This window comes from Tachypleus tridentatus, chromosome 13 (genome assembly GCF_004210375.1).
Source record: "Tachypleus tridentatus isolate NWPU-2018 chromosome 13, ASM421037v1, whole genome shotgun sequence".
NCBI lineage: Eukaryota > Metazoa > Arthropoda > Merostomata > Xiphosura > Limulidae > Tachypleus > Tachypleus tridentatus.
This window is the reverse complement of record NC_134837.1, coordinates 188,066,656-188,085,454: the sequence shown is the minus strand read 5'-3', so window position 1 is coordinate 188,085,454 and position 18,799 is coordinate 188,066,656. Positions and strand designations below refer to the sequence as shown.

Genomic DNA, 18,799 nt, shown 5'->3' with positions numbered 1-18,799 from the left:
AACATACTAACAAGTTTCAGTAAACGATGAAATGTTAGTTTGAAATATTTAATCAAGTTTCTAAATGTATTTAGTTTATCTTTGTGATTGACAGTAGAAAAAACAAGACTGATAATTTTGTAACAAAACTTTAATATTCGATGTGACAACATAACTTTAATGTAGAATTTTCTAAATATATCATCCTATAAACTATTACTTTGGAATAAAAATAAAGGCTCTTTAATGATCAGATAAAATGTCTATGTGTTTTTTCTTATAACGAAACCATGTCGGACTATCTGCTGTGTCTACCTAGACCAGGGGTGGGCAACGTATTTTTCATAGTGGCCCCAACTGTGGCTAATGAAAACAACGTTGGCCACACTATTAATATATATATATATTGAAAGATATTAGTTTAATCAAAATAATTGCATTTCAACTAATCTTCAATGTGAAAAATGATGAAGGTTTTCATCAACAAGTTTCGTGAAATTTGGCTTAATATCTATGCTCAATAAGCACCTCAGCTCTGCCTCTAAACTTATATAGACTGGAGAAAATCTAGTGTAGAAAATGTCGACTGACACACCAATGTGGATCTAAACATGGAAAATAATTTTGAAATTGCTATCTTTAAATTTGAAAGACTCATTTATCAGAATAGTAGGCCACATCTCTCTGATAGAACATTTTTGTTTAAATTTTATGTGTTCTACACTTTGCATGGTAAGCATCTCATCTTTAAATCCACACCAAAAACCCGACTCTAAATTAAAATTATTGCAAGATAAAATCTCTACAGGATCACACAATACCGACAATTGTTCGAAATTTTATATCGGAAAAACCGGTAGCGAATTGTAAACCAGATTTACCACAAATAATAAAAAAAAACTTCCTATGTTTACGATCATTACAGCCCAAAGAAACGCACATGATATCAAAATAAAACACTATAATTCTATAGAAAGAACTAAAATCAACAAACAGAAAATAAAAGATGCTATCTTAATGAAACAAAACAATCCTAATTTAACCAACACCTCAGAGCGTCAAAATACCATTACTAAAGTGTTAAGCAACCTCCGGTCATGTGATCTCTTCCTTCATTAATTTACTATATATTCAATAGTTTATGTAAATAACTTGTACCAGATGGTAATATAATCTTTACGAAACGTTGCTCAACTTCGATAATATTTTCATCATTACCCGTTTAAGCTGTCCCCAAACTTTTAATCTTTAGCTTCTGACAGTAAATATGTATACATAATAGTAGTAAGACTGAGCGAAATGTGAATTATTTCGAAACTGAATCTTCTGATACACATTACCTTCATTGTTTAAAGTAAGGGTTAAGGGTTAATTTTACTCATAAATAGTCTTTTCTCTCCACTTACCTAGCAACAGATTATATCTCGTCTGTGGATATTACTGACAATTGTCTAATCATAATAGCAAATCGGTATCTTGTCTGTAGATATTATATGATGTTACTGACAGTTTTCAATTCATAATAATGTATATGTATCTGGTCTATAGATAGTACATGCTATTACTGACATTTGTCCGTTTATAATAACATACCTATATCTGGTCTATAGATATTGCAAGATAATACTGACACTTGTCTATTCATAATACAAGAACTGCATTTCAAACATTATAAATTTTCGGAATTTTTTGAATGAAATATAAGTATTAGTAAATTTATTAAACTGAATACGACCATACAATTACAAACACTCAGTTTGTGAAAATCGTGATTGGGAAACTGTTTTTAAGTAAATTTCAGTCATGATATTTAGAAGTTTGTGGAAACTACTACATATGAACCTTGTTTATCTACAAATTATATCTTGCTTTAAGTTTAAAGTACAATCATAAACTGTGTTGTGTTATACATGGCACGTTGCTACTTAAAACTATTCGATCATAACGTGAGCTGCGTTATACATGGAACGTTATTACTTCATACTATTGGAGAAACGCTTTCAGTTTTGATTTTGTATAATAACGCCGAGTCATAACAGCTGAAGTTAAATTAAAAAATATAATAGTCTTTACATTGTTTTTTTATAAATTCATAAAGAAATATCTTATAACCTTATTCAGCATGTTTTTTCTTCACTTCTCGTTGTTCTTTACTTTTGAAGTACATTTATTTTTAGTCCTAACCTACCTGTTAAAATTACTTCTTACAAAATTGTGCCAATAAAGTTAAGAAAGTTAGTTGAAGGTTGCGCTACCTATGATATTATACAGAGTGGCCCGTATGTCTCTACCCATCCATATTCTCATGTATCCAGTGTATCTGTGTGCTGTCCCTCATTGTCGCTGAATAATGTTATGCGACGTCATGTTCTGTGAGACATTTTCAAGTGAAAATGGGCTTAAACCGGCCATATTTCTCTGAAAAAAAAAGTTTTTATTATACATACGTAATTGAATATAACATGATAACATATGGATGGGTAGGGACTTACGGGCCACCCTGTATATATATATTTACATGGCCAGTGTTAATTGAAGGAAGAATTCTTCTGTTAATCAAGATCTTTAGCAGGAAACACACAGTATTATTACAGTATTTTTTTACTGTAATATCGCATACTTTGCCAGAATCTCATTTTTTTATTTGTTAAAACGAGTCCAAAATAATCAAATTTATAGTTAACCACCTTGAATTATTGTATATATATTTGATAACGTTTATTCTCTGCTATTCGAACCAATACGTGCTTTCTAACCTCACTGTGAGTAATGAACCAGCCGAGACTGTTCACAATTAACCTTAACCGATTTTTACTGACCACTGAGGTCAGTACAATTAGAAAATAGCGGAAGTAGTTGTGTATTAGGTTGTCCTCACGTCCCTCCTTCAATTTCAACTTCAGACCTTCGAAAGTTAATTCTAGGTTTGTCGTAAAACATTAGAATGTAAAAATTCTACATCATTTTGTATAAGGTGTACACAACATAATAACTGTTATTACTTAATTCTCGTTGTTAATAGCAGGAAGACCAGATAAACTACTAATGAATTGTAGGGATGACTGATAATGGCATTAAAAACCTTATTATTAAAATAAAATACAAAAACAACGTTTCGACCACATAATATCTATACCAGCCGTCACTTTAATACATTTTTACTTTAAGTGAGTTTCTCGTCATTATGAGATAAACTATTATATTTTGTTGTTGGAGATGAACATTTTTCTTTCTTTGTCATAACAGTTTTCAGTCGACCATCATTCCTTCATTTCTCGGTGAATTAACGTGAAACTTGGTAGGTCCAATATTCCCAAACACCTTTTCCTTTATTTGATTTGGTCCTTTCTAAGGATTTTATTGGATCAAAAGTAAAAAACAACAAAAAATGTATATTTTGGGCTCCTGTGAGGTCATATGTACAGAAATCAAGATGAATATTAGCACGAATATAAATTTTAATGAGTATGATTGGTAGAAAGACACAAAAAGCTAGATTTGCCTATTCTGGGTCTTTTTTACCAATTTATATGGGCTTTGATAGAAATATACTTTTCGAGAGGTACCATTAATTGACAAACAGAAATAATGGACTTGTCCTTTTTTCATAATCCCACGCAAAGCATAACTGCAAGGTTTTTAATTTTTCTCATATTTTGTATTTGATAATTACTTTGATTTCGGCCGATTTACATGCAATTTGACACAAAGATAGTCTGTTGCAGGTCTCAAACAGTGATATAAATAATTTTAGACTGTTCTATACTTTCATGATTTTCCTGATGTTGGGGTTACACTCGCCCGCAAATTTTGGTTTATATATTTATTGTTACTTCAAAGAACAAAATAAATTGTTGTCTATACATTTTGCTTATCACATCTTAAAATAAATAAGGAATTATTTATATGAGAGATCCACAAGAAATATTAATTGTTTTTTATTATCAATTTACGAAAATCTATATACTAAATGTATTCGGTATCACTTGAATTACGAATGATTTCAATTAGACCGTCATCCATATTATCCAGGACGAGTTTCCAGTTTGTTATATAACGTGTTATGATTTTAAACAGCGTGAACTGAGTTGAATTGTAATAATTATTTCGGAATTAATTAATGTTGCTATGTATTAAATTTACGATATTGGCAAAAAAACAATTGATACACACAATTTTCTTTCTTAGCCCAAATAACGGGTATTACAAATAATTGTTTATATGCAGTGATTTATAACAGCGAGTACACTATATTGCCTTCCGTTACCTTCCGCCCACCGATAGTAGCATAGATTCTGCCGCTGTGATTGTAATGCAGTCATACATAACCATGTCACTTAACACTAAAAGTTACATCCAAAATATGTAAACAGAAACCAATATTGATGTAATACCACCAATCTACAGATATGAATTACTTTCTTTGTGAGATCGAAAGTTCGTTGATAAAACAAAAGTCTAGTTGTAACAGAAAAAAGGATATAGTGTTGTTTTTAGATAGTATAGGATTATTCACGTGAAGTTGAATGTAAGTATCCTAAACGTGTTCTCGTAATCAGATTTGTATTTTTTTATAAAACTAATCTAAACAGTTTTTAGATCAGACGTTTACAAATAGTTCAGTGGTTCGTGTACCAGACAGAACAAGTGAAAGCATTCTTGTGAGCTAGGTTTATGATTTGTTAATTTTCATATTTATTTGCCATTGGAAGCAGGTGATTACGTAATAATCTAGAATTCTCACGCAATTGTAATTCATGAACAAAGTGTAAACCCAAAATATTCATACTGTATAACATAAGAAGCGTTTATAATTAGAACAAGGTGTAGCAAACCTACTTAGGACATGACATTTTCAATTACGTGTGACGTCAAACGGAATTATTATAGTTACACATACAATAGTAGTTTCTCACTGACCTTTGGACTTGTTGGAAAAGAATCTTCAAGCTGACACTTTTCTACTGCACTGGACATGTGTTTTATTATACCTCAGTGCACATATCATCTTCTGACCAATGTAATATTAACAGAGTAGTTGATATTTTGTGACGTCTATTGAAATATGTCATTCAGAGGAGGCTTTGAGAAATGAATGTCTATTTTTATTTTTCAAAGAAACAATTGACTTTATCAAACGTTTGGTGGTTTATTCAACAAAAATATCCTAATAGTGATTACATAGCTGCTGTTTTACCAAGCAAAATTGTGTTGGTTTTAGGACGACCAGGAGGTTGCTATATCTAGTGATATTATCCACACCCGCCGTTTTTGCTGTAACGACAGAAGTTACGTCTGATAGATCAGAATGGATGAGCCTTCTTCCTTCCGTTATTAACTCGGTTATTAAAAATTTCTTTTCTGATGTCGTTCAAGAAATAACATCAATTGATAAATTCTTCCAGTCAATAAGGGCGAGCTTAGAAGTGGTATCAGTTGCAGTTAAACTGATCTATATTTAGTACATAGCTGTAAAATAAAGGTTACCGAATTTTTTTTCGAATATTTGTATTTGTCGAATGATTTCAGAAGAAGAGAGTCAATATAACACAGCTCAAATCATTGAAAAGATGCATCAAATCCAGCTAATCCTCAATCATATGGAGAAAAAACCTGTGGAAAAAAATTAATTTGTTGTATAAGGTTCTACGTCAAAACTCATTATACAAATTTATAGAATATTATCAAAAAATATTGTAAGTATTGTTTGAACAGTTTAAAATACAGTAGTGAAGAACAACACTAATTACGAGAAATGAGTAATGTAAGTATTGTTTGAAGTATTTAGAAAACAGTAGTGTAGAAAAACACTAGTTTCTGGTGTCGAGTGACGCGGTATTGTTTGAAGAGTTTAGAATACAGTAGTGTAGAACATTACTAATCACTAGTATTGAGTAACGTGAGTATTGTTTGAAGAGCTTAAAGTACAATATTGTACAACAACACTAACTGCTATGGTTGATAAATTTAAGTATTGTTTGAAGCGTTCAGAATACAGTAGAGTAGGACAGCACTAAATACTAGTGTTGTGTAACGTAAGTATTGTTTGAACAGTTCAGAATCCATTGGTGTAGAATAACGTTTATTATTAGTGATGAGTAATGTAAGTATTTTGAAGAGCTGAGAATACAGTAGAGTTCATTAACGTAAATATTGTTTGAAAACTTTAGAACCCATTAGTGCAGAACAACACCGATTAATAATGTTGATTTACGTGATATTGTTTTAAGAGTTTAGAATACAGTACTGTAGAACAACAGTAGTTACTGGTGTTGAGAAATGTCAGTATTGTTTGAAGAGTTTAGAATACAGTCGTGTAGAACAACACTAATTACTAGTGTTGAATAATGTGAGTATTATTTGAAGAGTTTAGAACAACACTAATTACTAGTGTTAATTAACGTAAGTACTGTTTAAAGAGTTTAGAATCGAGGAGAGTAGAAGAATACTAATTACTAGTGTTGATTAACGTAAGTATTGTGTGAAGCGTTAAGAATACAGTTGTGTAGAACAACACTAATCACTAGTTTTGAGTAATGTGAGTATTGTTTACAGAGTTTAGAATACACTAGTGTATAACAGCATTAATTAGTAGTTTTGAGCAACGAGTTATTGACGAATGTTGAATTTTTCGAAACAGCATATAAATAGTACAAACACGAGATTCTTACAAGTGTTGATGAAATTCGCAGTAATATGTATATAAGTAGCGCGAACCCGGTATTCTGATTAGTGTTGAAGAAATTAGTAGTGTTATATATATAAATAACACGAACATGAAATTCTCACAAATATTGAAATTAGTGTATATATATATATATATATTATATAAAACATAAACACACGATATACTGTTTAAAGAATATTTGTTTTTTTTTCTGTTATATGTACATGTAATAATTTAATAGGGTACAACGGATAAAGCGCTGATAGAATTTAATTGTCTATAACCATGAATTTGTTTCTTTGTTTTTTTTTTAATTTCGCGCAAAACTACTCGAGGGCTATCTGTACTAGCCGTCCCTAATTTAGTAGTGTAAGACTAGAGGGAAGGCAGCTAGTCATCACCACCCACCGCCAACTCTTTTACCAACGAATAGTGGGATTGACTGTAACATTATAACGCCCCTCACGGTTGGAAGGGCGCGCATGTTTGAAGCGACGGGGATGCGAACCCGCGACCCTTAGATTACGAGTCGCACGCCTTGACATGCTTGGCCATGCTGGGCTCTATAACCATGAAATACCCCAAACATGTTGCCTGTGTTAGTCAGTGAACCAATCAAAATTAGAGATGCATGTTTTTTAATGTGTTAGACAATTGATCAATAAAATATTGAAATGTACCTTTAACTCCGATATAATATGATTCTTAGTCGACCAATCACAGAACATATCTTGCTTGTTACAGTTTCATGCTGATTTAACCTGTTTACTTTTATAGGTCCTGGCGTCTAGGTTTCTTTGCACCCGAGTTTCGTACTGTTGACTGTTCAATAAACATGTCTCCGTAACTATGTCCGTCAGCAGTTGTAGTGCATATTGTACAGTTGAAACAAGGGCTTTGTACCTATAGCGTAAAGACGCATACAGAGTTTACTGTATTAATGTATTATATAATTGTTCTGTATCAGTAACAATATTTTAAAATTATTTGACTATTTCCAGAGTTCACTGTTTTAAGAATGGGTTACAATGTAATGCTTAATCCAATTCATTAGTTAATTAAAAAGAAACTCCTCTACATTATTTAATGTCCTATAAAGGATGCTTAATGTTAATTAATTAAATCAGTTATGATTGATTCACCCTAAAAGGATGCTTAACACAACTCATTTATAATTAATTTTCCGTATGAAGAACTCATAACTCTAATACATTAATATGTTAATAATTAATTTGTTATAAGAGAGCGCTTATTATTACATTAATTACATATTCTTTCCAATTAAATGGTCCTAAAAGGACAATATGTTACTTAAAACGTACTCAACCGTATAATTAATTACACTATGAAACACAAATTGTGTTCCTGGATAGTATGTGTTATTTCTTAATTGCTTATGTTGTTAAAGTACAGACAATGGCCATTATTTCCTTCAAACTTTGCTTTTGTGACCTGGATAATGAAATTTAGAAATTAACCTATCTTCTGTGTAAAAACAAGCAAATTTGCACACTTTCATTTGCATAAGGTCTGAAGAAAACAACATATGAATTAAGATTTACATGTATTTATACTAAAGTTATACAAGCATGTTTAGAAGTGAGTAGTTTTTAAAGATTTGCGACTGTAATGTAAATCACTTTCACGTATCAGCCCCCAAATATGGTCTCCCATCATGTTTTCGTTATACTCTCCCGGGTCACAAAAGCAAAGTTTGAAGAGAAAAATAGGTCTTTTCCATGTATTTTAGACATAATCAATTGGGAAATAACACTTTCTGCCCAGGAACAAGAAAATGTAAATATTTGGTTACATAGTGTAATTTTCAGTACTAAAAGAACTATAATTTATACAATGTGATGTATACAATAAATAACAATAGATTTAAATCACCCTTAAAAGAGCAGAATATATACATTTACTTATTACTTGATTCAACAACTTTCACATCGCAATATGTTTAAGGTTTTCATTCGCCGTTATACAAGTGTTTAATGGATGCTTCATGTATGTTTTTGAAGATCGGTAAATAAAATCTTCTAAAAAAACAAGGACAATAAAGATTTAATTACAGGTTGATATAACACCACTCTTTGAACAGTTTTTTTTATGAAACAAATTTTTAAAAAGTTATTTTATCAGCATGAAATTTAGTTATTAATAATAACTATGTGGTTAAAGTGTCCAATGTTTTGTACATAGTTACTCGTCATCATATATGTTCATATACATAAGACAAGGAATAGTTTTGTCAGTATATATAGATGTATACATACACATATATGTACATATACATAAGACAAGTCATACCTTTGTCAGTATACACACACACACACACATATATATGTACATATACACACAAGGAATAGTTTTGTCAGTATATATATTTGTTTTCATAGAGGTATATATATGTATACATAGAGGTGTGCACACACATGTGTACATACCTTACACAAGTCATAGTTTTGCCAGTATATATATAAATGTATATATGCACAAATACATGAGTAATAGTTTTGTCAGTATGTATACACAAATATATCTACATATACGTAAGTAATAGTTTTATCAGTATATATAGATCTATGCACACAAATTTATGTGATGTTGATGTTTACATTACTATAACTATATATTAACATCCAAACAGTAATGTCAGGTATAACTAAGTAGTAATGTTGATGTTTACATTACTATAACTATATATTAACATCCAAACAGTGATGTCAAATATAACTAAGTAGTAATGTTGATGTTTACATTACTATAACTATATATTAACATCCAAACAGTGATGTCAAATATAACTAAGTAGTAATGTTGATGTTTACATTACTATAATTATATATTAACATCCAAATAGTGATGTCAAGTATAACTAAGTAGTAATGTTGATGTTTACATTACTATAACTATATATTAACATCCAAACAGTGATGTCAAATATAACTAAGTAGTAATGTTGATGTTTACATTACTATAATTATATATTAACATCCAAATAGTGATGTCAAGTATAACTAAGTAGTAATGCTGATGTTTACATTACTATAACTATATATTAACATATATATTAACTATATATTAAGAATATTACAATATTGTAATGTTGATGATCGGAGCTATCAACTAAATGTTGAAAGTAGATTATTGAGTTTGTAAGTTTTCCGCAATTACTGAAGAAAGTTTATAACAAAATAATTAACTAATAAAGATAAATTTAGGACATATAGATTTTATTATTATATTTCACTGTTTATAAGTTTCTGAAGAAGAACAGTTTACTATTTCATTTAAAGGGATAAAGAGTCACACAAACAATAAAACTTGTGAAAGCATCTTATGTCTTTACAACAGTGCATTACATAATAACTGATAGTTTCTCCAAGGACAAATGGTTGGGCCCTTTCTTCTACAACAAAAGTAAATTCTTAATATAGGAATAAAGGTGTTCCTTTGTATTGGTTTATTTTGGGTTTGAATTGTTGTATAAGTAAGGCTTCTTTAATTTTGCATTTGTTTATGTTTGCTTCTTTATTTAGTATTTGAGTGTTTTCTATGGTTATGTTGTGTTCATTTGACTTGCAGTGTTCGAAAACGTGTGAAGGTGACTTTTTATGTTCTTTGAATCTGATTTCCATTTTTCTACTTGTTTCTCCAATAAAGAAGTCGTGGCAGTTATCACATTGTATTTTATAAATAATGTTGGTGTGGTGTTTGTCAGTGTAGACTTTACATAGTATAGACCTTAGTTTCGTGCCTGGTTTTTGAATAAATTTGGTATTAACTGGAATGTCATATTTTGTTGCTAGTTTTTGCTAAATGGTGGTTATTTTTCTGCTGATGTCGGGAATATATGGTATACAGCAGTATATGGTTTCGTGGTTTTTTTGATTCGTGAGATATATTTACTTTTGTTGGTTGATTTTGCTTTCGGTGCGTATAATGTTTTCTACGGTTTATGGAAGAAACTTATTGATGTTGATGAAGTATTGTTTTATTTTGTCTTATTCGTCGTTAATTTTGTCTGGTGAGCATAGTTTTATGGCTGTTTATTTGGTTTCTTAGTATGTTAAATTTCTGTTTTGTTTCATGTGCTGAGTCCCAAGGAATGTACAGTCCAGTATGGGTGATTTTTGTTAAATAGTCCTTTATAACGTTATAAACAAGTACAACGTTACATCGGGCAATAAAATGTTATATTATCACAATATATTGTGTGGCGTGGGCAGTCGTCATCATATGTATATATACTATCTTTAACAGTACGACATTACATGACCCGATTTTACGTGAATTCGACTGATAAAGAATGGTTTTAAATAAAGTCATTATGACTTGCTTTTGACTCGTTCTCAATGGTTGTGCTTTAAAAAATTAAAAGGCAAGTAATTTAACATCATGGTGAAATGTTTTGTAGTTTTTAAAACTTAATGTTCTTCGTTTCTAACTTCTTCAAATTCAAGTTCTCTCAGGTGGTTTTATGGGTAGTATTTTAATCGATTATTCTAATGTACTAGAGATGGGGTTGGTAATGGCAGAAGACAAGAAATTCCGCGAAGTTTAGGCCTCCATATAACATGGAAACTTTCAATAGTATCTGGAAAACGAGTAAAAAAATGGAGAAAATGAATGAATGAATCAGTTCGGTGCCAGTTAGACAAAATTAATGTGACTGTACGTCAGTGATCAGTTGTTGTGTGTATATTTTGTTATCCATTGAATAGCAGGAAAATCTAATTTTTGTAACTAATTTAGGATGAGGTAGTTTAGGAAATTCTGTTTGAAACGTTACTGGTGAAGTTAGGTTTACTAGTAAATGAAATTCGTACAGAAGATTACTAACAAAATTAATTAGTTATTGGACTGGACCTTACATTACTTTTTATGAAATAATCCAACAGATCTCGCCCAACTTGATAACAGATTATATGTCAAGAACATCCGATATGTTTAGTAATGTAAAGTTACTGAAATATCAACATATGAAAGATCACCTGTATATCCTTGTGGTAATTTTTCTTTAGATGTTCTGTAGTATACTAATATTCATTTTTAAAAATCTACATGTGCTGCTTGACCGAATTCAGTACGTGTGTTACGAGCCAAATACGTTAAATTACATATAAAAAAAAGATTTATGACTTTGTTATGTGTACAACTGATGGTTTCTATGCTGAACATTATAAAACAATAATTTAGTGTAATCTAATGAAATTTGACACATTTTAACCTTTTATGTTGTCCTTTATTTCATGAACCTACAATATTTCTTCAGATGTTCCTTAGCATACTTTAGTTATTATAGTAAACAATTTAAAATGGCTTTTCATTGGTCTAGCTTTGAATCTGTGTGTTTACAATGTATCTTCTCGAATGTAAGATTCCAGAATTACTTAGGAATTATATAAGTTTATTTTTTTAAAAGAACAAAGTCACATTGGGGTAACTGTTATGTCCACCACAGGGAAATGATTGTTTGTTTGTTTGTTTTTGAATTTCGCACAAAGCTACTCGAGGGCTATCTGTGCTAGCTGTCCCTAATTTAGCAGTGTAAGACTAGAGGGAAGGCAGCTAGTCATCACCACCCACCGCCAACTCAGGGCTACTCTTTTACCAACGAAGAGTGGGATTGACTGTAACATTATAACGCCACCACGGCTGAAAGGGCGAGCATGTTTGGCGCGACGGGGATGCGAACCCGCGACCCTTGGATTACGAGTCGCACGCCTTAACGCGCTTGGCCATGCTGGGCCCCAGGGAAATGAAACTGTGGATTTTGGTGTGTTAAGTGTGAAGAATGAACATTTTAAATTATATACCATTGGCAAGATTTTTGTAAACTGTGAATTCTATTAAAATTTTCTGTTTGATAATGTCATTGCACTAGTTTTCATGTAAGTATACACAGAATGACATAAGTGTAAAGTCTGATGATTGTAACAGTCTCTTTATTATTGTATTAAGGTATTAGGCTTAACTTTGTTTTATAACTGATTCCTTTGTTGACTAATTCATTAAAGTGATTGTATGAAAACCTCCCTAGTATGTTTGCACTTAATTTGTGACATTTAACTGCAGATCATCCAAAGTCTTTATTTTTTTAACCGTGTTAGGATTTACAGTAATAACTTGTTGATAGGATGTGTAAAAGCCAAGATGATCATAATCTGAATAAAAACTAAATTAATATAACCACAACATAAAACCACTTTACCTGGTGCAACTTACTACTGGCCATTAAATGTGGTGATGTGTTACATAATGACTTAATACTTCCTTTCAATGATACAGTTTAACAGTTCTAACACAAACTGAAGTTACAAGATTCTACAAACCTTTCTAGCAGGGATGTTGCATTATATTAGTGTTGCAACATTTTCCACTGGTCAAATTGATAGTTGCCATCTATAACAGCCAAAAATTGCTGAAAGAATGGTGATGATGTCCCAAATACAGAGAAACTGAGGATTCTAGTATCATAAAGACATTTTAACAGTAACCAGTTTGACAGAATATCATCTTAAGTGAGACAATGTTCATATTCTATTCACTAATTCTTACATCTTATTTCACTTTGATAAAAACCATCTGTTGTGTTGTTACATCCTATTTCACCATAAAAACCATCTGTTGTGTTGTTACATCCTATTTCACCATAAAAACCATCTGTTGTGTTGTTACATCCTATTTCACCATAAAAACCATCTGTTGTATTGTTACATCCTATTTCACTGTGATAAAAACCATGCTGTATTGTTGTGTCATATTTCACTATGATAAACACCATCTGTTGTATTGTTACATCCCATTTCACCACGATAAAAACCATCTGTTGTATTGCTACATCCTATTTCACCATGATAAACACCATGCTGTATTGTTACATCTTATTTCACTACAATAAAAAATTAAAATTTTTACCTAAATCTTGTATTTTAATGTTTTCTTTCTAAAATAATACACCAGTTTCCCTTATCATAGTAACTATTTTGTATTGAAACATTCTGAATCCCTTCAATAAGTGACTCAATTTCTCCTTTCTTAAAGACATGGTAGAATCTGTGAAATGTTTTATCAGCACTAGTAGTTTGTATATCACAAGCAGTAGATAGTTTTCTACACCATGGAACTAACATGTCTTGTTGTTTGAAGCAAGTTCTGTTTGTATGAATGGGAAGTTTACAGTCTGAGGTTTCAAGTATAGCTGACTTGCACAGGATTGGCGAGATACTGATTTCAGCCGAGTCACACCCATTATTTAATTTTGCTTCTCTGGATGGTTTCAAATAATTTGAGGGACCATCAATTTTGTCCTGCTCCATAGCCCACACATATACTAATGCTTGACCTCCTGGACGAAGAAGCCTCACTAATTCTTGTATTGCAAGTAAACGTCGATTCTACAAGAGAGAAAAAATAATAATGATCATAAAATAAACTTACTAGTTGACAGAAATCAAACAAATTATCAGATTATTAGAATTTAGAACTTTCCAATATTTTTAAAACCTGTCGATTCATTGGAGAAGTGTGAAGAAATAATTACTTTAATTTAGAACAGTTTATTGTTTCTTTCAATAAAACTAAATAGTAATAATGTTTCTAGTCTACCTCTGAGTTGAGATTCCTAAAAATGAATTATTAGTTCATTTCAGTTATAAGATGCAAACGTCAAACCAAACTGACATTAATTACTACAAACAATTTTCTGTGAAATATATATACACACATAATTTTCCATGGTATTCAAAGACAATCACAATAATTTCATTTTATAAACATTATGGTTTAATGAACTAAATGAAGTGAACAAACAACTCTTTAATATGTGTAAACAAGTGTAAGATTGGAACAATGTATACTTTATCACATAATCTAATGGTACTAACTGGAAGATTAAATAAATAATGGTCATGTTAGCATAAAGCACAATTTACTACAAGACTAGATACTTGATAAATCTATACAACAAATTCTCATAGTGTTGACTGGAAAAACCATATAAAAAAGTGTACTGTTAGAATTATACAATATATTCTGATACTATTAACTGGAAGACCATATAAACTAGTGTAATGTTAGAAGTATAAAACAAAATATTCTGATACTGTTAAGTGGAAAACCATACAAACAAATGTAATGTTAAAAGTATAAAACTATACAACATATTCTGATACTGCTGATTATAAGACTATATAAATTAGTGTTGAACATGAACAAAGTAAGTAATTTGTTATGGTTCCAATTCATTTGATGTTTTCATCAGAAGTTTGCTCTTTTTGCTTGCTTTTATTCTTGTATTCATTTGTGAAGAAAAATGTTTTTAATGAAACCACATAGAAACATGTCACCCAGTGGCAGATGAATGTTGAGAAATGGAGTAGGAATAAACATCTCATTCAGTTATGTAAAGAGTGCACATCAGTATGAAGTGGAGGTTATGTACACACAGTGTGCATGACACCAAGACTGTAGTGTTAGTGTAAGACTAGATGTGATACTTATAGAAGATGTTGGTGTACTTTTGGTCTCTGGAAAACGTTTCAGTGACCCCTTCTCTACATTACTGAGTGTGATACAGGTAAAGAATGTTGGTGTTATTCACAGAAGAAGTACCCTCACCTTACTTGCTAGATGGTGAATTACAGCAATACATATGCATGCATCTGCTACTTCACTTCTCAGAGGAAGGTGAAGCAGGTCTGCTAAAAACACTTCCACTCCTCTCTGGCTACAAATGTTTCCCAGACTGGCACTTCGATCACATCCAATCTGTTCAGAACATGTTGGTTATAATTTTCAACAGAGAATCACAGCACATGATTATCAAAGAACTGGTTTATACATATTTGTGTTAAGAAATGTTCATTTACTTTTTTATTTTAGTTGATAAAATGGAACAATTGTTATAAGAAGCTTAGACACAAATAATCAAACTTCTGATTGTTTAAAACAAGGTTGAAAACTAGAAACCTGTCTTTGTAAAGGTTGTCAATAATTAATTATGCAGTTATGAAACACTTTTGTTAATGTTTAGCTTTATGAATGGAAAGACAAAGAAAATAAATAATGGTTAAAAAGTGAAACAAATGATGGAGATTGTAACATTTCATTTAAAATTTAGATGTAGAAAACACCTAATGCTTCCTTAGAAACAACAAAGATATGTTAATTTAGTAAACCTACCTTGTCATACACTACATGTTATACATTATAGAAGTAAATATACATTGTTATACATACTTGAAGTAAACCTACATTATTATACATTACTGAAGTAAATATACATTGTTATACATACTTGAAGTAAACCTACATTGTTATACACACTTAAAGTAAACCTATATTGCAGACACATCAGTAACTAACAAATCTACAACATATACAAACAATAGTCACATCAATAACCAATACATGCCTATATATGTACAAAGTTCACTTCAATAGCTAAAAATCTACAACATATAAATACCAGGATCACTTCAACAGCTAACAGGTCTACAACATATACATACAAGGTTCAATTCAGTTTTAATAAAAATAGGCAAATGGTTACATAACCCATATATATGGTCTCACAAAATGCCATACCTCCATGTTGTAACATAAGCCTTCTCAATGTCAAAGAATATTGATACAAGATGTCGTTTGAGAAAGGCTTCTCTTATAGACATTTCAAGTTTAATCAGGTGATCCATGGTGGAGTGCTGTTGTTGGAACCCACACTGGTTGGGTGAGAGGAGGTTGTTTGATTCAAAGAGCCAAACAAGATGAGTATTAACCATCCTCTCTAAGATCTTACAGAGACAGCTCATCAAAGCAATTGGACGGTAGTTTGAAGGAATCTTGGGAACCTTCCAAAGCTTAGAGGAAGGTGGGACAATAGTCTGGCATCAGGAAAAACATTCTCCTGCCAGATCCAGTTAAAAGCAAATAGAAGAACAGCACGAGAAGCAAGAGATACATGGTGCATCATTTTGTAGTGTACATCATCAGGTCCAACCGATGTACTGCCAGTATGAGTTCCACAAGGGTAAAGGGACAATTACAGTCATAGAAACAGTTTGAAAGGAAAGAGGTGATCACTCTGGCAGAGTCTTGATGGCTAAGAAGGTGGAGGAAGAAGCAGAAGTGCTATATACCCAGTAAAATCTTTAACCTAGAGTATCGGCACTGCTCCAAGTATCAGCTACCTAGAGAAGGGAACAGAATTATATTGCCCACTGACCTTTCGAATCCTGTCCCATATGACTTTGGGACTGGTGGTAGAAGATATGCTGGCTGTAAACGTAATCCAAGATTCCTTCTGGCTTTGACGTCTTATCCACTGAGCATGTGCATGGGCCTGCTGGAAAGCAATGTGGTTCAAGAGTGTGGGATACTTGAAAAAAGTATCCCAGGCCCGTTTTTGAGCCTTGCAGGCATGCAGGATTCCACCACAGGACGAGGATATCATGGAAAATATGTTGAGGTTTCAGGAATAGATTAAGCAGCTGCTTGTATAATATAGCCAGTTACTGCTGCCACACAGTTGACTACTGATGGCAGGATCAAGTTCTGCAAGAGCAGTAAAAGAGGGCCAGTTTGCATGATCCAGCTTCCACTGAGACACTTAGGTGGCATCAACCACAACCAGTCTCTCTTGAAATTACATGAAAATGATCACTGCCTCATGGATTATTGTCAACCCTCCATGAAAAATGGGAGAATAATGAAGGGGATCAAACTGAGAGATCAATAGTAGTAAAGAATTGACTAGGTGCATGTAAATAAGTAAAAAAACTGGTGTTGAAAAGAGAAAGGTTGTGATCATAGAGCATATGCTTTACGGATCAACACATATCAATATCAGCATTTTTCTAGAGGGAACGATGTCCATTAAAGTCCCTCAGGAATAGCTAACAGATCTACAACATATACATACAAGGTTCACTTCAATAAGTAACAAATCCACAACATATACAAATAAGGTTCACTTCAAGATATAATATATCTCAAATATATACATACAAAGTTCACTTTAACAGGTCTACAACACATACATACAAGGTTCACTTCAATAACTATCATATCTATAATATATATATACAAGGTTTACTTCAATAACTAACACACCTACAACAGATGCATCAAGGGTCACTTCAATAACTAACAGATCTACAACATATACGTACAAGTTTCACTTCTATAACTAACAGATCTATAACATATACATACAAGGTTCACTTCAATAGCAAACAGATATAACCCTTATACATACAAGGGTCACATCAATACCTAAGAAAGCTACAAGATATAAGGCTCACTTCAATAATGTGTTGGTTTCTTCCTAGATACTTTCCATTACCACAGCCAATATCTAACACTACAGAACCTTTAGGAAGGCGAGCTAAAAAGGCTGCTACTTTTGGCCAAGGTTTATGTCTAGTGTCACTGAAGTGGTCAGCAATATCTTCATACACCTGAAAAATACATGCTTTAAAAAGGATACACATACTTGTATATACAATAGATATATAGACTCTTCTGTAGTGTTCTGATTGAAGAACAAATGAAACTGTATGTGTATATACAATAGATGTACTTCTGTAGAGCGTTCTGTTTGAACAGTAAATAAAACAAAATAAAATCATACATGTATATACAATAGATGTACTTCTGTAGTGTTCTCTTTCAAGAGTAAATAAACCTCAACATGTGTATGCAATAGATGTACTTCTGTAGAGTGTTCTGTTGCAAGAGTAAATAAAACCATGTGTATAAACAATAGATGTACTTCTGTAGAGTGTTCTGTTTCAAGAGTAAATAAAACCATATGTGTATAAACAATAGATGTACTTCTGTAGAGTGTTCTGTTTCAAGAGTAAATAAAACCATATGTGTATAAACAATAGATGTACTTCTGTAGAGTGTTCTGTTTCAAGAGTAATTAAAACCATATGTGTATATAAAATAGATGTACTTCTGTAGGGTGTTCTGTTTCAAGAGTAATTAAAACCATATGTATATATACAATAGATGTACTTCTGTAGAGTGTTCTGTTTCAAGAGTAAATAAAACCATATGTGTATAAACAATAGATGTACTTCTGTAGAGTGTTCTGTTTCAAGAGTAAATAAAACCATATGTGTATAAACAATAGATGTACTT

The 18,799-nt window shown here is 31.7% G+C and overlaps 1 protein-coding gene across 6 annotated transcripts in view; it reads right to left on the bottom strand.

The window, feature by feature from the left end:
- Positions 1–5,108: 5,108 nt before the first annotated feature.
- The window catches only part of LOC143241119 (tRNA (carboxymethyluridine(34)-5-O)-methyltransferase alkbh8), a 57,558-nt gene continuing 43,867 nt past the window's right edge, over positions 5,109–18,799 (bottom strand). For 2 of the 6 annotated variants that reach the window (XR_013022181.1, XR_013022184.1), the window contains exons 11-15: positions 17,956–18,111; positions 15,272–15,421; positions 12,985–14,049; positions 7,327–7,549; positions 5,109–5,592 (exon numbers count right to left, since the gene is read on the bottom strand). Coding sequence is in view for 1 of the 6 variants with exons in the window: in XM_076484712.1 (XP_076340827.1) it covers positions 13,585–14,049; positions 15,272–15,421; positions 17,956–18,111 (771 nt within the window). In the remaining 5 variants the exon portion in view is untranslated. Of the gene's footprint in view, positions 5,593–7,326; positions 7,550–8,562; positions 8,686–12,722; positions 14,050–15,271; positions 15,422–17,955; positions 18,112–18,799 lie in introns of those variants that run through there. The other 4 variants (XR_013022182.1, XR_013022183.1, XR_013022180.1 and 1 more) reach the window with 4 other exon arrangements.